The sequence below is a fragment of the Parambassis ranga genome, chromosome 4, assembly GCF_900634625.1.
Source record: "Parambassis ranga chromosome 4, fParRan2.1, whole genome shotgun sequence".
Taxonomy (NCBI): Eukaryota; Metazoa; Chordata; class Actinopteri; family Ambassidae; genus Parambassis; species Parambassis ranga.
The window spans coordinates 16,459,356-16,484,705 of record NC_041025.1 but is presented as its reverse complement, the minus strand read 5'-3'; the positions used below and the strand labels follow the sequence as shown (position 1 = coordinate 16,484,705).

At 40.4% G+C, this 25,350-nt stretch overlaps 1 protein-coding gene across 2 annotated transcripts in view; it reads right to left on the bottom strand.

Moving 5' to 3' along the window:
• Nucleotides 1-25,350, bottom strand: part of negr1 (neuronal growth regulator 1) — a 127,163-nt gene that overhangs the window by 64,633 nt on the left and 37,180 nt on the right. For both annotated transcript variants that reach the window (XM_028404415.1, XM_028404416.1), the window contains exons 2-3: nucleotides 23,424-23,662; nucleotides 5,228-5,353 (exon numbers count right to left, since the gene is read on the bottom strand). In XM_028404415.1, coding sequence (XP_028260216.1) covers nucleotides 5,228-5,353; nucleotides 23,424-23,662 — 365 coding nt within the window. The remainder of the gene's footprint in view (nucleotides 1-5,227; nucleotides 5,354-23,423; nucleotides 23,663-25,350) is intronic.

The window sequence follows — 25,350 nt, the reverse complement described above, 5'->3', positions numbered from 1 at the left end:
TTCATCTTCTTACCGACACTCCAATAAAGCATATGCCCATTGAGTACCTCTTTAGTTGGCAATAACTCAGTTCAACAACTGAATGGAAAAGTGTTACACACGGCTTCCGCTGTAGATATCTGAAATGTAAAATGGGTCGCCCAACTCTTTATGTTTCACCTCCCATCAGGTTCAGAGCGTGTTTGAGTGTCAGCCCTTGAACTGAACATCAGTTCAATGCAGACTCAGAGGGAAGGAATGCAACTGCTGAGTGAGAGATCCCCAGTGAACAGGCCCACCATAAACCTTGCTTAGCATCTCTTAAAGAACTGCCAAATACCAGCTCGACATGGCACGCGCAACTCAAGGTATGTAGCAGCGACATAAAGTCATGTTTGAATAATTCATCGCGTTGTTCCCATAACCGTACTACATTTGCTGTTAATACTTTGTTCAGGACCTGTTGGAGCTCTGTTGGATCCAGCTTTGAGTAAGCTACAGTACTCACACAGTAGTGAGATGTCAGTGTAAGTATATCCTTTGGGTGTTTGTTGGAGAAGATATGCCATGCACTTAAATAAAAAAGACAAAACATATACAGTAAGTGTACAGTAGCTGCCTGCAAACAGGAAGGAGGAAAATGTGTCCCGGCTGACTCCTATCACAAGAAGCAATCAAATATGTATTGTAGTATTCTAGTCAGCCTTTTCAAAGGTCACACTTCTATTCCACGGATTTAAATCTCAATGGGGAAAAAAAGCTTATCAAAGCAATTTTCCCAGCCATCCAGACAACCAAACCAGATTGAAACAGACTATGTTAAAGGCTATTTCACCACCCTTCCCTTTGACCTATGAGTGAGTGTAGAGGAAACACAGCACAGTACTCTATACATAGGCAATACCCTCAAAGGCTCACATGTCACCAACACTTTAGCAATGAAGTAAGAAGGGATGTCAAGAGCTAAATTAATAATGACAGAGTGGCTCCTGGGGTATTATGATGTACTTGGTCTAATGGCGTTTCCTGTTTAAATTTATGTATTATTTAACCACACAAGTTGACTTAGAACATGTTTTAATGACATCGAAAGCCCAGGGGAGGAGCTGCAGGGAAAGAAGGGATTCTATTAAAACACCCTAAACTATTTCTCGTTGTTGAAGTCGTGACTGAGCTACACTGAAATAGTTCGGAGACAGAATTCTTGCTCAAAGGCATATCAACAGTGGATGGTAAGGAGTGGTGGGAGCATGAAATATTGCACATCCAGATTTCAGCAGCTGATAAAGAGATTTGAGCAGGCTTTCAAGTCATAAATGCATTTATCATGCAACAATCACCCCAAAACTCCCGAGGACTTCATTGTCAAGCACAATTTTTACATGGCTAATTAAACAGCTACAATTGTTTGTGCAAATTAAAGTTCGGACATATGTTGGAACCAATCCCTTTTCCGAGCAACACGTCAATAAAGATGGTGTGTGTTTCTCAAGTGCTCACTTCAGTTTGATTTTTCTAATTGAAGAACATACATTGACTTTATATGCACAGATATTGAGCCAAATTATCGTCTCAATAAACAGTTTATGGCCACACTTCACTGGAAGCACAAAGTTTATTATTAGCTGGCAGTTTGCTGGTTGGCAGTAATAGGAGTGAAGGGGGGTGAAAATGCAAACACAAAACAGTCAGAGTGGGAATAGGAACTTGACAGTCAGTCAGGGCAATTTATCATTCTGTCAAACTTCACTGACTGCTGCTGCAGAACTATCTACGGTGCGAAAAATCCCAAAACACCCCCACCCCCCACCCCCGCTCTCTCTCCTCCAAAAAAAATGGCTGAGTGTTGAAGAGAGAGAAAGAGGCCAGAAAATCAAACCTGCCATGTAGACATGTTTGTCACTTTATAGCCGTTGCACCTGCTTGGACACATGCCAATGAAAGCAATTACTCCTGTCAAACACATGTAGCTAAAAACCTGCGCTGTGGCTGAAATGATAAACTATTATTGATACTGACACTACCACAGCTCATCATATGGAGGTTAAAAATCATTTCTTCAAATAAATGTTTTTTTTTTGGTTCTTTAAAGTAAATTGGCATTACTTATAGAGTGCCTGCAGGATTAGCAGGGCTGAAGAATTGTCTTTTTTAGGTGTTTAGGCTTGAAGCCAACAGAATGAGATGCTCTGATGTGCTCTGAAAGGCTGTTCTAGAGGTGACAGCCAATTATGTATCATCTCCATACATTAATGATTTTCTAACAGGTGGTTAACATGCCCAGGTTATACTTAGATGAGGTTTATCTAGTATTTACCTGCCTTTCATATTACTTAGCATGTGCTATCTAATAGCCGATCTATTGGCAAGGTTTCAGTTTGGTTTCCTCTCTATAGAAGCCTTGGGCTCTTTCAGTTCGAAAGAAAAAAATTAAAATTCAGGCAGTAACAGCTTCACAACTGTGAGGACCAAACCACATTGAGCTCTATGAAAAACAGACACTTTTGGAATATAGTAGCTCTGTAGATTCAGGGCAGAGAGGTTAGAAAATTTCCTTTTGCCTAATCCAAACTGTGAACTACAGACTTACAGCTGTTTAAAAATCCTGCATCCATTATAACCATACTAAGACTGCCTCTACACTTCAATGTGGAACATTTGGCAACTTTTGGATGATGGCATCAGCTGTGTTTTCATAGCAGATATGGTCTGGACCTCCTGGGTGGAGGGGGACCAAAGAAGAAACTTGGAATAACAGCCGTCAAACTTTGGCTACAAAGTTGTTCAAAAACTTCAGTAATGATGGTTTTGATTGTTTCAGTATGTGCCACAGCTCATTTTTTACCTCCAAGCCTCGATCTGTCTGATTGTATAAATCATTTAACAATACTGCAGCCATCCGGCTATATTTAGGGTACTCCCTGCAGGTAATTCCATGACATTTGTAGACCTCATGAATCCATTCTAACTATAATCCAAGTACTTCAGTTCAGCTTAGTTCACTGAAGGTCTTGTGATGGATCATTCATAGCAAAGATGAATATTTCTCTATGCTGCGATTGCATTTTCAACTTTTCCTCTGTGCTGGTTAGAGCAGTCTACTCTGCATATGCAACAGATTTAATGGAATTCCATCGATAGGTAATTAGCCTATTACAACCTCTCAGCTGTACCACATCCATGGACAAATCACCCTTACTACAACTGACTCAAAGATCCCATGGCAAATGGCTTCTTTTCTGATGTGCTGGGAGACAGTCTGTGATTACATTTGGTCCTGGGCCCTTTCATTTGACCAGCATATCATTTCTTTCCTGGCACACTTCAAAGTGTGGACACTTCAAAGTAGAATGAGTGACTGCCACTCGGACTCTGAGGATAGCTCTTTTGATCATCTTCTGAAAAACTCCCCTAACGCAATCAGGGCAAGCACACCAGAGAGAAGGATTTGACAGCCATAAGATAAATGCAGTCATCCTCACAGCTATCAGATAAGCACAGCATGCTCTAATCCATTAATATGAAAATGAGGGAGGCCTGGAAGTGGCTGGGTGGGGGCTATGCAGAAACAGTTAAATGCCTTGGAGTTTTCAAAGGAGAGCTTCAGAATATAAAGCATATAATGGCATGTGTGTCCATAATAGCTGCCACCTAAATTGAAAGTTAAAATAATGGAAGGATTTTTTTTTCATTGCCATTGTACTACATAAGCGTTACTATGTGCTGATGAGACCCACTATGACATCATTCATAGCATTCCTGAGGAATGGTTTTGAAGCTCAGTGTGGTCACCATCTTTAGAGTGACTGCCTCAGACAAAGAACAGTGAGTGGAGCTAAAGCAGACTAGCTACCAAGCTGTCACCAGTCACTCAATGAGTTAACATTTTCTGCCATTAGTTATGCAGACCTTTAACACTTTAAATGGGTGGGTTATATAAAACACATATCCTGAATGAATGAACACTCTTCAGAGACTGTAAGAGGCTGTAAACATGTTTATTTCTGCTCTAAAGTTGGTCATTTTAACATGAGGATCTAAGGGGGCTGACTCACTTTCAAAGCTTTCAAGCAGGGTGTTTGCAGTAACTGCAGTTACTTTAGTGTCGCATTTCTGGCTTTATTTATTAGCCCAGAAGGTGGCAAGATGTTATCTTCAGGGTTTTCTTCTTTTTTTGGAACTGCACCACCGTCAGGTGGTCACTATCACCTGCAGTTGGTATAGCAAAGATAGGTATGCACCAAACAAAGCCTTCTGATTGTGAAGCTTTTATAGCTCACACTACACAAGCTCGTCCTTTCACAACTATGTAGAAAACACATTTAGTCAATGTTTATCATGTGGTCAAATGAAGGATTCAGCATGGCCACCCTGACTGGTGTGCAGCCACACAACCCAATAAGCAACACATTGTGATGCACTGTGTGTTCTGGCACCTTTTTATCACAATCAGCAAGAACTTTTTTAAGCAATTTGAGCTTTAAAAGCTCTGTTAAATCAGACTAAACAGACCGGCCTTTGCTCCTTATGTGCCTCAAAGAGCCACACAAGAGCTGCAGTTTTGGAGACACTTTCACTCAGTCATCTATCCTTCACAGTTTGGCCCTTTTTGCCCAAATCCTTCTGCTGTCCATTTGTCCTGCTTCTGACATTTTGAGGACAAAATGTCCCCCTGATATATTTGCCAGCCACTGACATGTGCTGTGAGAATGATCAAATCAGTGTTGCCCACTTGACCTGTCAGTAGTCAGAGTGTTATAGCTGATGATGGTTTGTGATTCAGTTGTTTTGTTTGTATGCTTGTAAAGCTAGATCCAGACATCTCACAGATGGGATCATTGTGAGTCAGAAACTGCTATTTTAGGGATAGAAAGAAGTGGTTCCTTTATGTTTCCATTGTTTGTCCAGCTGTTCAGTGAGGCAACTAATCAGTAAGTGGAGTCACAGAAGAGAAACTAAATTACCTATTGCCTCATCCCTTAGCTGCCTTGAAAACATGGCAAAGTAACTGGTTCTAAAGCGGCTCCATTATTGCACCGTCTCACCTCTCCCCATCGCCCCACCACCACCCCTTCTCTTTAGACCCCCCTCACTGAATCAACATAACTAGCAGTTCCCCTTCTCTTACTATCACCTATTGATCCTGTCCATGCATCCTCATTTCCGCTTTCGATTCATCTATCTTCCTGTCCATTTATCCATTCCACCACTCATTAGCATAGATGTGTGAGAGGTGAAGTGAACTCACCTAATGGGGTTATGTGTCTCCAGGAAATGGTTGGCTCAGGTTTCCCACTGGCTGTACAGATGAGCGACACATTGCTGCCCTCATTTACTGTGATGTCAGAGGAAATGTCATATATCTTGGGAGGAACTATAAAAAAACAAAGAAGGAGAAAAATAACAAGATTAGCATTTCAAACAGCAACCTCAAGTTTGTGCACCAATATCTTCAATATGTGAAGTTCATTGGAGGGTATATACGGTGGGTACAGTAAGAAGTGCCCAGTGTTTCACTGTTTGAGTTAAGAGGTCGATACTCTGCTTAAATATCTCCTCACTTTACTGGATGCTACAACACACAAGGCGGATTATTTTCAGACTGCATGATTCAGTCTGACATTGCCATCTTGTTAAGTATTCTCTGTAGGGGGAGGATTTGATTTTACCCTTGACAATCACTTGCATCCAGCTGCTCTGATGACATTTCCAGTCATGACTGAGGTTACATTAACCAGGGTACAGAAAGCAGTGTGTAAAGCATTAAGCCATGAAAGGTGACAGTGGCTCTATATAATAGGCAACAAGGTCATTCTATATATTGGGACACCTGAAAGGAGACATTTTCACATTTAGCATTGGAACTTAATGATGTTACAATGAAACAGAGTGTAATTAAAACTCTGGGAGGGAACTTCTGTCTCCACCTTTTGGCAATGAGAGTAGTTACACAAACAGAGTGGCTGCTACATTTGTTTTCAAGAGCTAACAGCGTCTGTTGTGTTAATCAATTTCTCTTTGTATAATTCTTCCTTTAAACAGCAAGAACATTATTAATTGTGATCTAACATGCTAGTTAGCCTAGCATATTTTAGTGTTGTCTTAAATAGGAGTCCTCTTCCAAATGGTGTTTTGTAACCTGATCAAAACATTCCTGTTTGCTTAGGACAATACTAAAAAATACAATACAGTAACTAACTCTGATGTACATGAGATTTAAGTTTTGCTCCACATGAGGCTGCAGACTATAGATGTTTATATTGATTTACACATTTAAGTCTGCACTTGCGTCATACAGTAAACTATCATTCAAAAACCCATTTGTCATCAACAGATGTACCGCTAACCACCACTGTTATTTTCTGTACAATCATCTACAACAACTAAACTGGAATTTTCAAAAGCACTCAACAAATAACCCAGACACGCTTAGGGTTTTTGTAAAATTCATAAATCCTAAGTTAAGTCCCTAAAAAGCATATACTTAAAAGAAAAGTAAAATTCTTTTCATTTGAGGGCAGCTCATCAGCAGTCCCTGCTGGACATCACTTCCAATCATAATTGGCAAGTTTCTGGGCTCTTAAACCCTCATGGAGCTTTGATGTTAAAAGCTTCGGTATTTAGGCAGCTCAAAACACAGAGAGAGACACACACATGCAGCCACCCACAAAGGCATTTTAAACACATTTAAATAGGCACACACATGCAGGTGCACGTGCGAGTGCACACACACACACACGTACAGGCTTATGAGACACCATTTTAATCTGCAAGATTTGAATCTCACAGGGAGCTTTTCTGCAGTTGACTGTGCTATACAGTAATGGATTCTCAGTCATCTGGGTCCAACCATTCTACCCTCTGATCCTGCCTGATGCCTGCTAAAAAAACTAACAAAAGAAAAGTTGATTCAACAATTTCCAGAGTTCCTCTTTAGAAACACCAACACTTTTTGGAGTCATGTGGTCTGCTTTGTCATTGAACTGAGTCCAGTTTCATTGCATCCACCCTCAGTCGCTCCTATTCACTCTATTGTTAGCCACACTACAGAGGAGGATGCTCAGTACAAAAAAGGCAGCATCCTGTTTCACTGATTAATAACATTTAAAGTATATCCCTCAGATACTGTATATTCAAGTAATAAAAGTGAAAACAACCCTATAAAATATGCAACTATAAAACTGAGAACGTATCATCTATCATTAACATTAAGGCTATAAAGGGATCCTACACTCTGAATGCACTCACACCCTAATTGTATATTAAGTGCAAATGGCCTTTAGTTAAACAAGAATGCCTCAAGAATGAGGCCCCTTTAAAAGCAAAGAACCTTTGAGACTCAATACAAACACTTGCAAAAATCCTAAATGGTACCACCAGGGCCCGTATTGACACGGGCATAACCCAAAATGATACAAGGCCGTGCCCATGAAAATATTCACAGCTCCGGCGTTTTCTGTGTTGTGGGGGCACACGCTCGTCACTTTTGATGAACAGATCTGGATCTAAATGAGATGAAAGTGGCGGACCTTGAGTGGGAGAGGACCGGAGGCGATGTTGAATCTGGGTTATTGCTTGTCAGACTCCTGTGTTTACTTGCTGTAGGACCCCAGTGTTGACACATCTCCTCAGTGTCTGATAGCACAAAATTGAAAATGTTGGGGTTGTCTACTGATCCTATCTGTCTCTGGCAAGGAGCGGGAGGTTTTTAAAGGTTTAGATTAAGAGCCCTCAGTTTTTCCACTTCAGAGTTACTGTAGCTCAGTTGCTTTACTGTGGACCACTGTTTGTTCCAGCTGTGAATAACAACCAAGTCTGGGAAACAGGAGATCAATACATAACGATCAAACTTTGGATAATATAAAAACTTTTAATATCTATAGAGAGTTCTGTGAACAACTGAACTATAATTCATTCGCCACCATTCGACAATAAACAACACTGTGGTTTCCTGCCTTTAAAGACTTTAAAGATGTAAAGTTTCCCACACCAAAAAAAACATTAAAAAGTAACTTACAAAGAAGGCAATTATGTTTACTATACTTACAGTAATATAGTTATAGTATACCTATATTCACTTACATTGGAAAAGATAACTATCAACCAGGGGAAGTAGAAAAAAATCCTGCATCTAATGCAAGTGTCACTGTGTGGGGAATTGTGAAAAGAGTGATAGCGTACCTTTAGGCACAACAAAATATGATTATGCCATCTGTTGTTCTTCATCTGAGGGAAAAAAACATCCTAGGCAGGACTTTATGTTTTATAAGCTAGGGACATGTTGCTGAAGGGTCTATAGGATGGACACTCGATACTGAGAACTTAATGGGGTTTCTTTTTGGCAACTTGCAGGGGATCTGTTTTAGATTCTACTCCCACTGATGGAAAAATCAAGTTTTTGTACAAAACACTATACTTTTCAGCGACGGCTTCTTAAGGTGAAACTGCTGAAAGGGACATTTCAGACTGAATACTAATATATCAAATGACTTGTGCTGACTAAGGAACAAACCATGTATCTGTCAGTGCTGGTGTGAATAGCATTGTTTTGTCACAGCAGCAGAAGGGACACAATTTTAGCCTTGTAGTGACAATAATGACGGAGAATAGGGGGGATTAAGGTTTACCACTACATGACAGCATTAAAGCTGTTTCACAGCAGTGTGTTGCACACAAATGTGACAAATTCACATACAGAAATACAGCATTGGTCACAGTACCTCTGCTAAGAGTTTTCTACCTTTGTGAATTGAATTTCACACCAAAAACAGACACAAAAAATGCTGGATTAAATAAAAGAAATCAGTCAGACAGGAACAGCAATGCCCGTCTTCCTCTTTTATCCATAATGATACTATGAATTCAGTTTATCTGAGTATAATAGTGGAAGTATAATTCTCAGAAAATGTTTGTACACTTCAGAAGCCAACATCGTAAATACCTTGACCCAATCAACCCTGAGCAATGCTTGGCAGTGTGCTACAGGTGCATATTTTCATATCATTTTTTTTCACCTGTATTATGGGCTCACAACAGTTACTGCAAGGTGGTAAATGTATTAAAGGCTCACCGTGTTTCTGCCAAGGTAACGCATTTTAGCAGGGTTTACAAATATGTTCGCAATAAAAACACATTTTTTTTCGTCTGACAACCAGTAAATGTGAGCTTATCTCCAGATGAAGCAGTGTTAATGTGTTTTTTCTTTGGGATTTCTCAGTCTGTAGAATCTTTTTTTGGATGAGCGTTTATGTCTTTTTAGGTTAACACAAGTTAAAATAGGCTAGCGTGTGGTCAAATCATACTTCACTTGAAAGCTTGATTTAACTGCTCCTATACAAACACACAGACACACACACAATGTTACAAAACATTATAACCCTTCCCTTGATACCTACATATGCACGCTTGTTGTTTCCTTTACGTGGTAATTCATTAACGATGCTATGATTGTCATGTTTGCCCATTCCCCTCTAATTTCCCTTCTCTATCCCTGCGGGAGGTGCTGAGACTGAGCTGCTACAGCTGATCTGGGTGGCATCATTTCCCTCATGGCAGATGCCTCGGGTGAATAAATAAGCCTCTAATGACGCCACCTTGAATTACAGAAATGCTTACAGCTGCACTATTAAAATGCCAGGAGTTTTGTTCTGCGACTGCAAAGTGGGATGCACATAACTGGGCTTTAGTATGAATTGTGACGGGGCTTGCCAGGACGGCTTCTGCTTCCAAATTGCTGGACTAAACCTACTGCCATCAAGCTTCCCAATTAGAGCACAGAGGAAAGGCATGCATGGCCACTAGTTGTAATAGGTGGTGAGACAAGAGGAGCTGAGAGCAGGGGAAGGAAACCATCACCTTACAGTGTTAAAATGGACGAAGGTGTAGTAACTGCCCACAGATGTTCACTGATCTGAGGATGGATCTTCTTTAATCGGCAGCATGCACTGCTGTGGAATTGGATTAGGGGCAGATTTGAGTTTTACTTTTCAGCTTGGCTCGATACAGGGAAGAAATCCTGGGGAGATTTTAGAACACAGCTCCTTGCTTTTCTAAAATTACCAGTTCCAACGTTTCCCCTTAAATTACAGGTTGTTGAAATGACACTAATACAGATGGATTATAATTCGCCTATAAAATATAGCCGTGTTTCTAGAGTGTAATGTACACCTCTATAATGAGACACTTTCTACACAGCTATTCCTTAATGTGCTCACTTCCCTTTCCTTCAATGCATGGCAGCAAAAAGGAGCCAACGTCTACTCTAATAATTAGGTGTCAGACATGGAAACTAAACATAAACAGTGACAGATTATAATACTCAAAGGGATTACCTTCATTTCCACTATCATAAACCAGCCACTGATAATTTGTAGAGCTTAATTTAAGAAAATATTAATCCTAGAGAGAGAAATCTTGTGACAGAAACACATAAACTCAGTGGCCAGCAAGGTGATGTCGTCTGTCGTATCATCATTTCACGGGCCTCTGGCTCAGTTGGTTGACTTGTACTATACACAGATCTTCAGAAACATGGATGGATATTGAATGTGTTGCTGGCACAGTGACAGCTTGCGTTTGTGTGTGCCTGCAGTGTCTGCTTTCAAACAAATAACGCGCCGTATTTGACTCCCAGCATATAAAGTTTGAAAGTCGCTGTAGTTTTACCTCCAATATCACCTGCTGCGCTCTCATGGTGTTATTAAACATATCAATCTCAATCATTTTCACCAGAAAACACACACACACACACACAACTATATGGCAATAATAAAAAGCAATAAAAATGTTCAGCGAAAAAAAAAGGATGTTTTCTTTTTCTTTCCATTTATTTGAGCCCAGCAGCGATAAGAGGAGGTGGACCAAGTGCTGGGATGGCAGAGCCGAGACATAAAACATCATCAGCGCTTATTGCTTGTCTGTTTTTGGCATCTCTTCATATTCTAAGATCTCCTTGTGGCTAAGATGTTGGGTAGGTTAATAAAGGATTGTGATGTGAGGAGCAAGACAGCAAATGGCTTAAGACACAAATAGATTCCTGGCAAGTGCACATTAGCTGATGAACATTATTCCATAATGGTATCATTACGTATGATGAATCCAGCGATTTTCCCTATTAATGTACTGCAGGAATCCGCCGGAGGCCCCAGTGATGGCGTGTGGGAAAAGGGGTACAGTGCGATGATATACTGCATGTCAGCTGCTGCACTAGCTTCTATTGCAGCGGAGAGATTTGTGTCTTTGTGAAACAGGTGCAAATCTTTACCACGGGATTTTTCTGTAGTAGCTTTATGTGTAGGTGTGACCTACTTGTTTTTTTGTCTCAATGAGCACCTACGCCTCACTATAAATGCACCTGGCAGAAATTCTTACATTACTTCAGTTGCAATGCTATTTTTCTCTCAATTTATTTCACTGGCCCACTTTTTTTGCTTCAAGGCAGCATTCCAGAGTCTCACTGAAACTGAAATGACCCAATACTGTGGTAACAATAATACACCGGTGTGGTGATGATAGCCTTGGAGGAAGAGAACACATTGGACAATTCTACCTTGAGCCGCCAAAATCTACCGCCAATGTACGGATGTATCCTAAATCATATAGTGAAACAATTTCCACCATGTCCAAATTCTGGGCGTTCTGAGGAAAAAAGCCTTGGTCGTCATGAAATGAAGTAGTTTAAACTCTAAGGGTCTGCTGTATGTGTACTGCCCAAATTACTGTAATTGTCTGTAAGTAATCATTTCAACAAACAGTGAGATGATCAGGCTGATAAATGAAAACGAGTGTAAAATGCTGCATGACCCCTTGCAGAAATCTGTGGAACCTATGGACTCCATTTCTGTTTAACTTCTAATTAAGCATCAGTTTATGGTAATATTCTGTCATGACCTAATGGTGCAAAAATAACGTACTTCCGCAAATGTCACAACCAATACATATGATGAGTAATTGCCAATGAGGTTAACGATGCACAAGGCGTGATTATGGAGAGCTTGTTACCAATTTCATGCCGTTCTGGGGAATTCATGAATTAGGGGAAATCAATTGGTGAAAATGAACTTTTCGAAATACCTTGTGAGAGGCAATTAATCTTCAATGGAAGAGTGGCACTGGGCATGTAATTCAAAGATAAGCTATCTAATTTATTCATGCTAATCATCGTCTTTCAGCTGTCGCATCTTGCTTATAAACAAAAATTCCTCTACATGGATGCTCTCTTTCATTCTCAAGGATGATCACTGGTGTTTCAATTAGCTGCGTGGCTACAAAGTGTCTTTGATAGGAGCGGCTGTGCGCTGGGCTTATTTCAAATAGTTTACCGTCACAAGGAAACACAGAGACTCTGAGAGGGCACGCCGCTTTTCCAGCTACAAAATATCAGCCAGTGACCAAACGACCGTTGCTAGGGTGATCCTCTGTGCATCTCTGCTCTCGGCCAATGTATGAAGCGTGTGTGTGTGTGTGTGTGCATGATCTGGATGATTTGATGTGAGGACACAAAGCTCTGCCTCCATCTGTCACTGGGCCTTGATACAGCGCTAAAGGTCAAAGTTCAAACTTTAGAATCCAGGTCGTGATTAATGGGGAGAAAGCAGTTGGCAGCTCGTACACAGAGACATACACACACACACACACACGCTGCACCCGGTTGTAGGAAAGGAGCTCAGCTCAGCGGGTGTTCGGTGCTGCTCCTTACTGGCCTTTTGCTCATCAGTTTGTCATTCTTCAGATGTGTAAGGAGACAAGACAGACAAAGAGGTTTTTGGTGCCATTGTTATAGAAGTTAGGTTCACATCTATCAAAATCCAGGGTCAAAACTACTGTAAAATACTTGCCTGCCTCTTATTCTAGAATAAGGCAGAACATATGGGCCTTTTTATCTTTAGCTTCATAAATCTCAGGGCATTACATGTTTAAAATGACCACACATGCCAGACATTAACCTTCATCTTCCTTTCAGAGATGTTCTGAATCCCCCCCAGTTGCAAGTCCTGGAGAATTTTATAGAGATTTAAAAAGCCTTTTTGGCCCCAGAAACTGTCAACTGTCATACTCCTCAAAATACCCTTTGATAGCTCTGATGAGTGTCTCTTAACATATTCTTAACAAATTTTCTTTTGAGCTTCTGGAAGACCCATCAGCATTGAGAGCAATGTGCAGTGCTCTGCCTCAGTTCATCCATTTCTAATGACATTAAGCTATTACCCTGAAATATTAATATGTGTCTCTGATTGGGTCATGTGGAAGAGACAAAGTCTGATATCAAGAGAGCAGTGGATTGTCCAGGAACAAAGACCTTGGTTTGATGCATTGTCAAAATCTGTCTTCTTCGCTTTCTGTCTCTCTCTGTGTCCTCATTTATTTTCTCTCATTGGTGAGCCATGTAAGTCCACGATAAATAGTGCTGGCTGCCAAACAATTCAAGGTTCAAGTGCTGAAGAGAATTATTCTCCGAATTTGTGCATGTGTGTTGTTTGTGTGCATCTGAGCACGGCACCCACAAACACTGAAGGTGTTTGCATACAGCAAATGTACTGTTTGTTTGTACGTGTCAGCTGCCTCATTCATTCTGATGGTGCCCAGTATTGACTTCTATTCATTATGGTCTGGGAGGGGAGGATTTGGATTTCAACAACACGTAGGTAATACAGGGCAATTCGTGCCCACTGAGGGCTTTGGAAAGGCCAGAGTCATGAATATTCAATAAATTGCTCATGATTAAAAACCCTTAGCCACTTTACAGAATACAGATATCAGTCCCTGCTTATTTGTTTACTCTACAGTGATAATGATGTTCATACCAAACATCAATGAATCTAATCATTTAAAATGACGTGAAGTACGGTCCTGTTTTGGTGTCTTTGGTATAGCATCACACCGTTTAATTTCTACAAATAAAGATGACTATAGATTCTCTAGGAAGTTGCCTGTAACAGCATCCTAATATGGCTACGAGTCAAGGAAGCACACTTGAAGAGGAGGCTGCCCTTTAATTGGACTTTGGCCACCAGATAAATTTCAGGGATGAGACAGGCGGGCGGCACCCCACTGCTGGTGGTCAATCTGCATTCAGGGTGATGTATGCAACAGTGCTGTAGGGCCAGGGAGTGCAGCCTGTGATATTTATCTGCCCAATTAAGGCTAGTGTATCTCTAAGATGTCTGCCAATACTTCACCTCCAGCAAATCTGTCTCTCAGCCATCCCACCATCGACGAAGGCTGTATTGTATGATAAATGCTGCCTAGATATCCGAACGTGCACGTGGAAGTGAAAGAACCCATGTTTCTGTTGTGATTTACACCTCTGAGAACCAACTGTTTAACACAACAAAAGCCACAGGCTAACAGCACTGGCTGATGAAAAAGCTCAATTTAGATTGTTCACACGCTCAGCCTGGCTGTCTCCTCATATGACGCTGCTGATGTAGCCTGCAAAAAGAATACCAGAAAAGCAGAGATTTTTAGGGTAAATCATGCTCACAGATGTTTGTTCATGCATATTGGAAAAGTTAAATTGAAATAAATAAGAGCAATCTGGGCTCACATTTTTCAAGGACTACCATTCATATCACTTGAATGCCTTGAATTACACATTTGTTTAGATATTTAGAGATAGATTTAGATAGATAGATAGATAGATAGATAGATAGATAGATAGATAGATAGATAGATAGATAGATAGATAGATAGATAGATAGATAGATAGATAGATAGATAGATTTTAGTTTTTAGATAGATGTTGTTGGAGTGCTGTTATTATCACTGCTCATTGTTCCCCGCATTAAAAAAAAACAGGCTAATCTTAGAGTTTGGAGGTGGGAACATTTAAGGTTAGTTCACAATGTCGTCAAAATATTTAAATCATGGCATGGGGAAGAGTGGAAGCAAATTAATATAGGAATTCACACCATGGCTTCTTATTGTAAAGTTGCATACAATTAGCTTATTGAAAAAAGGAACAACTGGATTTAAAGGCTTAATACATCAGCCTGACTATCTAACTGAATACCAGAAAACTGATATTTGTGGTACGATAAATGAGGAGGACCACCTTTCTTTGAGGCTGTGTTTCTGTTGGAGAGTATTCCAAGAGCCCAAATAAAAAATGCCCAAGTTAGTCTCCACTCAAGCTGTATCTATTCCCTCTCTAGAGAAGAGAGACGTGAGAGCTGAGTGGCTGACCTTTGTCCTTTCTCATTTTAATTAACCATAGCTAATATCAGCTATTTCCGTGATGAGGACTCACACTAGAGTGCACAAACACACACACGCTTGCACGAACATGCACACATATGGTGCTGCATGCAAGTGCAAACACATCACAGAGGACAGAAAATTTACAGCCTCTCGTGAACTAAAACACACAAACAGAGACACACACAAACGACAATGATTAGTGGCTAACTAAATGTCAGGGGCTATAATGGCAAATCTGTTCCTTTAGACACACTCATATTCTCTCTACACTTTCCCCCTGCAATATAAACGGCAGATCGCATTGTTTTAATGCATTATTATTCCACTGAGACTCTTGATACTCGGTTATTCCAGCTGGGGACAGTAACGCTGATTCGCTCTCCTCTTCTCAAACATCTTATCACACACACAGGCGTGAGGAGCTGCAGCAAGAGTGTTGTCACAGTGACTGGTTTTTACTTTGATATCAAGTCAAGTCACATTATACACAAACTGCAGTCTGTATTTCAACCAAAACTCTGGAAAGCTCAACAATTTTTAATGTTGTTATCATCATCTGTCCACTCAAACAAACCTCATGAGTAAAACTTCAATCTAACTTTTAACTGCAAGAATGTAATGTGCAATGATGACTTTTACAGAGCTCCAAAAAGCGAACATGCACTGACAGAAACATTTTTAATCCATACACATTTTACGCATTATTGCCCATATTATGGACCTCTCTCTCTTTTTGGGTGCCCTGAGCACCCATACCGTAAAGCCTTGCATTGATGCACATCTACAATCATTATCTTGATCGAGTTTTTTCAGTGAAACCTCTGAATTGATCAAAAATATATTGTATTAGAGACACAAGCATTTAATCCACACGTTATCCACCCGTGCAATGATGACAGCGATCAGGACCTCAATGATAGCTATGGCCATGTGTGCAACAAAATATGTCTGTCAATATCCATTCGAGTAGGTATATAATGCACACTGTGAATACTGAATCAATATTGATGGCTAGCAATTTTGCTAACATAGAAAATGTTTGTGATTAGCATGAGTAACACGGTGGCTGTCAAGGTCTTGCAACCTATGTGACAAGCTAAAAGGTTTTTTCCTATTACCACATAAAAGCCACACTGTATTAGAAGGGAGAGAGAATCAGTCATTAACTGCAGCAACAACTGACAAACTGTAAGCTAATTTACTGCAACAGCTGCTCACTTAAGATAATGACTTCCTTAGTTTTTCAAGTTTTATAACACTTGCAGTAGCAAGTTTCATAACTACTCTAAAAGCAGCATTGAGTTTCATCTTAGGGTGAGTTGACAACATGCTGTTATGTTTCAATTTGACCATTCAACATAAAAAACTTTATTCAACTGGACATCAAGTTTAAATGGAAAAAACTGTTTTACCAATCTATTCAAATTGAATTGAGACCGAGCTTGACCCCGTTGCAATTACACTTAAACTTTATATTATTGATTCCATCAATCATCAAGTGGATTTCACAATAGTAAATGAAGAAACATGTCAGAGCCAAGGTGTTTCATTTTGTGGATTTATTCAGCTGCTTTGGGGCTGGATGACAGGAATCAGGTCATGAGTTTAAAGCAACCACCAATTAATGAGAGTGACAGAATCACAGCATATTAAGAATAAACGATGATTTGCTGGGCCTTTTAATGCTGCACGCTGTAATTATACTCTATCTCTGTCCCGACATTAAAGAGAAGAGCCGCGACCTGGATTTTTAACCCTCCATTTCATTTCTTGCAGACACACTCTTTCCAGACTGACTCACTCTGTGGGCGTGCACAACTTTTCACTGTGGATCTACACCTTACCATATTACCGTCCAAAGCATTTTCATCTCATACAGGACTATTCCCCATGTTTTTATGAAATTTTAAGCCTGTGCTGAGGAATCTTGTAAACTATAAATGCACTGCGTCACATTTATGTTTTTTTTTGAATGAGCAAAATAACTAGTAAGGTGAAAAATATGATTTAAACTTCATTATGCCTGCAAGTTTTTTTTCTTAATGAACTGGTTAATGCATCCCCTGCAGTTTGGCGTTTGTAGTGATGAAAACTAAAATGCATTGCTGGAGCCTGTGTGACTGAGTTACTGCTGGTGGTAAAGGGATGTACGCTTCTTTCCCATTCCTCGCTGTGACAAGATATTCTTAGATGAGAGGTGCTGTGCATATTTAATGCATTATCACATCCACAATCTTAATTAACCGAGGGGGAGGAAAAGGATGGTGGCTGAGGAGGAGGAGGAGGAGTCATGTGATGTGTAGAAGGGCGGGTTGGGTCTGATACCGATCTCTGAATCCTCTGTATTCTACATTAGATAATGGACGGGGTAGACTGTAAATAGGTCAATGTAAAGATGAGGATATGCAGATGAAGAGCAGCGGTAGAGTGAAGGAAGTAAAAACAGCTGGACAGGGCTTTACGGTAAGAGCAATAATCAGTCCACAGCCACAAGGCAGAACCCATTTGGTTTAATCTTGTTAAGTCAGGTATTTAAAAAAAATGGTTTTACTGCTCAGCTGTTACCTGTGCCAAGTGTACTGGGAGGAAAACATGGACCCTTTTAGTAAATCAGCAGACCCTGATGGCCTGATGATCGCTGCTTTTGGCAGCGATTATGTGAGACAGCCATTGGGGTGCTGGGTACAAGCATTATTTCCCACACAATACTGGTGTTATGCCACAGCAATACTTTTGCAATAGCTGTCTTTAGAATAGGATAGAATAGAATATACTTTACATCACTGTGCAGTGGGTAAGTGCAGCTATTTTTACCATCTGAACACCAGGGCCGTGCAGAGACCTTTGGAGGGGCAGGTGCTCCAAGTGAAAAAGGGCACATGGAGCATGAGTTTGAAACACCATACAGAAAACACCTTACAATGTAACTGATCTACTTCATTAAAAATTTTCTGGTGGAGTACCCCGACCCCCCTCCCCCAGAACATTTTTAATGAAGTAGAAGCCATTTCCTGCATTTTGCATTCTGCATTCACAGACTAAAAGAAACAAAACACAGACAAAAGAAAGCCTGACATACTTTAGACTGTGTGGTGAACTAGCAACTATAACTTGTTAGAGGTGTGTGCAGTCAGACGACACAAAGGACGCTTATGGCTCACTTCACTTTGACATCCTGGAAAACTACACCGTGCACAAACATACCGGCGCTGCAGAACCTGCTCACCAGACCAGCGGTCCTCGGTGTCGCCACCAGCAGTGGCCGACCGTCTCTAGCAGCTTAGCAGCTCTCAGCTTCAGGGCATGTCAGGACAGAGAGGGCACCTCGTGGATCATGTGACTGACCAACGTAGATCTAAATTATTTTTTTATCATTCCATTTACTATTATTTTGGACCACAGACAGAGTGCCACACAATAACGATATAAAATCAAAAATTCACTTTGACAAAAGGGCAATTTGGGCATCAAGAGGTAAAGGGGCAGGTGCTCTAGCACCCACCCACTCCCCCCTCCACAAGTGCCTGCTAGCATGGAGATTCGGAATTCTTTTATATGAAACGAGAACGAAGAGTGAAAACATAGGGCTCTGACTGTGCCCTTTGCTTTGTGTGACTCTGAGCTGTAATGCCGGTGCAATCGTGCGTTTTGAATTTTCTCACTTCTCAGGGGCACTGTTTAATGAAAGCTACAGGGGGAGAGGCACAGATGCAAACGTCTAATTTGTTGAGGTGACATAAGGTCTCTGAGAGGAATAAATGTCACACTGAGATTAAATGATTCTTGGAAATGACAGGAAAGTCAGTCATAACCCAGTCCTAGCTTCTAATGCTGCAGCATGTGATTCATGTGTTAAAAAAAAATGTGACAATAACTAAAGAGTCCTGTTGCTGTAAAACTGTTGCGATATTCAGGAGGAACCCCATGGGATGCGATTAGAGGAGGGAAAAAAAGTCTTGTATCTTTATTTGTGGCTCATACACAACACTGCTATTATTCTCATTGCCATAAATAATTTCACGGTTTTGCTGATACAGAGAAGGTGGACAAAAAAGGAAACAACACAAGGAAGCAAAACAGCTCCACATATTTCGCAGTGGTTTCCCAGATCTTCAAGTCACCCTTCATAAGGAATTCATGAATTTAAGGGATTTATCAGGCAAAGGGCTAAACATATTACATATATATATTTTATCAACAGTTAAAAAAATGATTGCACCCTCTCTCAAAAATGTTAACTTTATTTCTGTATTTCAGAATTCTGTGTCCATACTCTGAAGCACCACATAGAAAATATGTTGGCTATCTGTGAACTATAATGACATGACCAGATACAAGAGAGCCATCCGGCTGCAGACAAAAGACATGTATTTCAGATAAGCATAATTGCTCGGTGGATGATCCGGTCAAGGATCCTGCCATGCACCTGAAATGAGTTGAGACTGTTGCATATTCTCATACATATACAGTAATCCCTTCTTGCTCTGATTTCCTGTGTTACTCCTCATGGTGCGCTGTCTAGCAAAGCAAAAGTGCCAAAAAATCCAACGCCATGAAATCCTTTTACGTCAACTGTAACATTCGTGTCGCAGTATTAATAAATGTTGTATGCTTGGACTGAAAAGCCCAGATTAAAGTGTCTGGGTGTTATTTTTTTCCTTAGCAAGTCTTCCCTTTCATTTCGGCAGATGAAAAAAAAACAGTATGCTCCCAGAAGCCTCTGCAACATGACAGAGCTGCTCCCCTGCTACATCTCATCTGTAAAGAAATCCCTCTGTTCTCCATGAGTGGGCTTAAGCATGTGTACACAAGTATCGCACAGTGACAGGTAATGCTTCACAACACACAGAGTTTTGACAAAGCAAACAAAGTACAATATGTTGCGAAGTTATGGAGATGCCACTGCGGCTCACATATGGTGTAGTCCTACATAAATAAATGACACAGAGGCTGGCAATGTAATGAAGCAAATTTTTAACAACCTCGAGTGCCCTGTCAGAGACATGACCGCCGGCATTTATCAGCTGGAGTTAGTCATCCGTATTTTAACATACTTGCTGCCTGCAGCTCACCCTCGGATATGCAGCACTGTCTCAATGGCTGCCGACCCATTTGCCTGATGACTCAACAGTAGCAGATTTAGATAACACAATCATAACGCCATCATAATGCTAATGGCTCCATAGTATGGATTTCCAAGTTCAATAGTTGTTTCATACTGTTACTTCGTCTAATCATTTCAGTCAAAAGGAATAATGACCACATTGCTCACTTGTCACAGTTTTCTGCATCACTGCCTACAACTCCTGGCAGCAAACTTTTTATGAAGCAGCGGATATACAGTGTTTTGAGCCTTTATTTGGCTACAAATATAGACGATTAGTCACAGAAATTACCACATTACATTTAGGAACAACAATTGGTATTTGTAGGTCAGATCGTTGCCAAATCTTACCCGCTAGGTCACAACCATCAGGAACTCTGGCCATGGCAAAAATGTTATTATACAGCTGACAGCTGGCACATTAGCTTCGGTTTGATTGTGGCCATATGGCCAGTGGTGAGGAGCTGCTGTGACCTGAAACACCCCTGGTAAGATTCCCATTACAGAATGTTCTTCAGAAAGCCAACACCTACAAAAACATGATAGTCCTGTAGCGACCATTACTGCCTGCCAAGTGGCTGATTATGGTTTACCACACATATATATTCAGAGACACCGTGCCCCTGTAGGAGCCTTTTGATCTGTGATCAGAACTTCTGGTGCTGCACCAATCTGACCACTGGGTACCCAAAGTCAAGTATAGATTAAATAGAAGCACACTTCTGTCAATCATACATTCTCCTATACTAAGCTTAGACACATATAATGTTTTAATTTAAAAATCAAAAAGTGTAGTGCTGTTACTTAACGGTGGTAACTTAATATGTCAAAAGTCAGTCAACATTTTGTCATCATGTTTTTTAAGAATACATGCAAAACCTTTTCTGTCAATGTTGGGCCAGACAGTGAAGTGTAAGTGATGTATAGGTAGTAGTAGTAGGGACTAAAGCATATGATATAAAAACACTATTTAACGATGTGAAAATGCATGAAATTTATTTCCATGTTTTTAAGCATTTGGATTTTTTAGGATTGTCTGATTTTGATCTGCTCAAAGTCAGTATTATGGCTGTTTCAATAGAAAGCAGTAATTCATTACTCACCATGGAGAGAAACAGACAAAGAAGAAAGGGACAAGACAAAAGGCAGTCAACGGACATGTTGGCAGCAGTAGCGATTACCCCTGTGACCTTTTAGCAACAGTGCAGTCACTGCCACTGCAAAGCTGACATGGTGCTCTGATGGGTAGACAAGTGCTAATGGAGCACTGTATTTGTATTACAGGCTTAGGTTTGTCAACATCAACAGACAATAAACGTGCATGTCTTAATTAGGGATACCTCCAGATTACACAGAGTTTTAATGGGACAGGCTTGTTAACCAAGAGGGGTGAGTGCAAGGTGAGTTATCAGGCATATGCCTACCAGCATAAGACAACCACATAACAACCACCCATAATTCCAAAGGCAACTAGGATGCTGCATGTTTAACCAAATCACATTACATAGACAATATTATATAAGTGCAGTTTTTATTAAACAATTAACACCTGAACATCTTTCTTTGACTACTCCTCTCTTCCCCAGTGAAATGTGGAACCTCACAAACTAACTAGTTATCCAAACATCGCTGTTTGTAAAGGGATGTGAAACGAACTCTTTATAGCAGTGAATAACAACAAACCAATACTTCCAACAATTGTTACGCCAACCAAAACACAGTACAGGTATGATCACACTCCTAATATACTTTTCCCAAACTCACTCCGTATGTCCTGCTAGAGATGCCAGCTGGAGAGCTGTTTCCACTGGCACATTTCACATATCACTGCTCACACTTCTACAAGGAGTGCATCTGATCCTTTACCTCTTCTAATAATACTCTGCTGCTTGTGTGGAGTCATGCATATTCCAACATTATGTTCTTCAGAAATTAATGCAAACCTTGCCTTGGCTTGAAATGGAATAAGAATAATTTGGTATATTTTCTCAATTAATAGGATTCCTGCTTAGGGCTTGAATAAGTGAGAGAATGGTGAATAAGGGCCATTAAACTGTACGGTGAAGTAAATACTGGAATTAAAAGAATAAAGTAAGAGGGAGAGAAAAAGATGTGCTGTTATTTGACAGGTTTATCTGTAAATCTTTGCATCAGCCTAATAAAGATTACATGGCAAGTGGAAGATGAATTTCCATTGAGGCCGTTGCACTGTTCCATCAGCTCAGTTTTAGGCATAGGTCAGCCTTGACCTTTTTATTCTAAGTAACAATTACTGTTATCTATTAGCCCTCTGTGTCCACAAAAGCCTACTAAATGGCTGCGAAAATTCAAATGTATCTACTGACCTTGTTGAGATAAAATCTAATGTCATCAGACTCTCATAGAGCTCAAAGTCCATGTATTTTGTTTAAAATCCAGAACTAACCGACACATTGTTATACTGTGTAAAACAATGTCTATCAATAATGGTGCAGAATGTACCGTTAGAATAAAGAATTCTTTTTGTGGTACCTGCTGTGAAAAAGCAAGAATACCTGATTAAAGTAACACATGTGCCTCCAGTCATTTAAACCAACAGGCTTCTACTTTTTGTTGCATATAGCCTAAAGGCAGAGAACGTACCCTACAATGTCAGATTGAAATTTCCCCAGCTTTGTTCTTGTAGGAATCAAATTGAGATCACAAAAAGGCAGAAGACAGAAATGAACCTCTGCAGCAACTGCATTTTTTAAAATAACAGATCATACTTCAACAGCTGAAGTCTATCAGTATGTAATGTAAATAATCACAGCTCATTAATGCTGGGTAAAGCTACAGTGTGAACAGTTTGCAACCCTCTTCTGGAAGAAAGTGTAATTAGACAACACTTGTGCATGGCGTACATGTATACTTGCCTCTGACCCTGGGATTGTTTGTGACTCAGCCTACAGGATAAAAGCTAAGCTAACCCAGCTTGGACCAAAAACAGTTGCCAATAGAAATGTCAGCCCACTTTGTTTAGGAACCAGCCATGGCACTGACAGGCCTAATCAGCATTGTGTGAACTCATCTGGCATGGGCTTGAATGTAACAGATGTCCAACACTAAACACACACACACACATCTAGAAGCCTGCACAGAACAACAATGTTCATATACTCACCTTTTACAATGAGATTGAGGAGCTTTGGCCGTTGGTTGCGTTCACTCTGAATTGAGCATGTGTATTGGCCGTCATCAGATACATCCACTTTCTGTATTTGAAGGCTGTACTCATGTTTGTCTCCGACACTGGACACTATGGACACGCGTGGATCCACAGACCATTTGTCGTTCCCTGCGAATATGATGCTTGAGCGGTTCAGCCAGGCTCCTTTAGAGAGGCCATCCAACAGGTAACACCTGAAGAGACAAGACACAGATGGATCACTTGAAGACCAACTCGTAAAACACTGAAAAACAGTTTGTATATGATAAGTAATGTTTCCTGTAAAAATATCAGTCTTGCCAATTAATAATCTGTCTCTACCCACACAGTTTCAGCTGTATTTGAACAGCTCACAAAAATTCTATACATAACAAGTGACCCCAGCATTAGTTGCTCAGTATTGATTTCCTTTATGCAAGACAAGAGAGCATCTGGACCACAGGATGTATGAAACTGTATTTATTATAGACAGGAATGGGTGATGTGCCAGCAAGTGATTCATAAAAGGGGACCTCTGTGCCCCTGGTTGATGTGACTCAATCTGTTATAGTCTCTTTGAGGCTTGATTTGACTGAAGATGAAAATAGCCACAAAACATGAGTAACAGTTGCGCATAAAGAATGTTGTTGTTGTTGTTGGGCCTTCTGAAGAAGTAACACTGAGAAAAAGCGTCATTCCTTTCACTGATGAGTCAGCAGTCTGGGCTAGTGGGAATACTAAACTGCATGTCTGCCTCTATTTGCAAATGCATTTACAATGTTTGTGTGTTGCGTTAACATTTCCTAGCTTCATACTGTATATATAAACCATATATTCAACTCAGAGCTTTAGTTATTAGTGACACCTGTGGCTATTGAGTAAACTGTATCAGGTTGATCGCATTATATGCACTCAATCTGTAGGTGCACATACCAGCATCATGGACGTGATGTTTTCCTGCAACCTTATGATGCACTGATGCATCTCTGTGGTATGTTACAGGATGAATGAGAACCAGTATGTAGGTCTTTTGCTTACTGATTGCCTGGGTTTTAGTACAGAACAGCCAACTGCAGATAGGTGTTAACCTTCATTGATTGCTCTTAGCTAAAAAAAAAATCAACAATACAAGGTTGAAGGTTAGCTTTTTAGGCTTTTGGATGTCAGATTCATGCATTGACAATACATGGGTAATTGTTTCATTCTTCATTTCTTGAGTATTTAGTCTGTTTTAAGCCTGAGGATGCAAAGTGCTTTTTTTTCAAGCTCCCCATTGTATTAGCTTTTAAGGTCTTCATCAATGGAAAACCAAGTGGTAGATGTCCTCAATCCAGATTATGAAACAACCTTCGATGTGAACAGCCTGTGTTCTAAAAGCACACTCCTTTGTGAGAGACACAATTCATTTCCCAGTACAGGTACAAGGATCACTAAATCAAACAACATATTGACACTGAGTTCAAACACTGATAGGAGACTACTGTTTCCTAAGGATGTATCCATAAACGAACCTTGAATTCATGCACTGTTTGGTTAAGATGAAAAGTCACATCATATTCTGTGACAAATGTAATAATGAGTAGGAGAGACAATCAAATCTGGCTCTTAAGCTGTTGTCAACATGCCATGCAGACTGCCAGCACCAATAGTAAACCCACCGAGGAAATCAGTTTGGCACTAACCACAAAGCTGTTTACCTCTATGCCAAGAAAGTGTCTGTCAGGAAAGCAGGAATAGGACAATGGTCTAGCCCAGGCTGGTCTCCTCTTAGAGGAAGCTGTGCCCTCGAGGTATTGTGACAAATAAGTGGCAAACAATGGAGAGTGGATAGTAATAAAAAAGAAGAAGAAGAAAGTCCAGGTCCTATGGAGAGCCCTCACAGGCTGTCAGTTAGTTTGCCCAT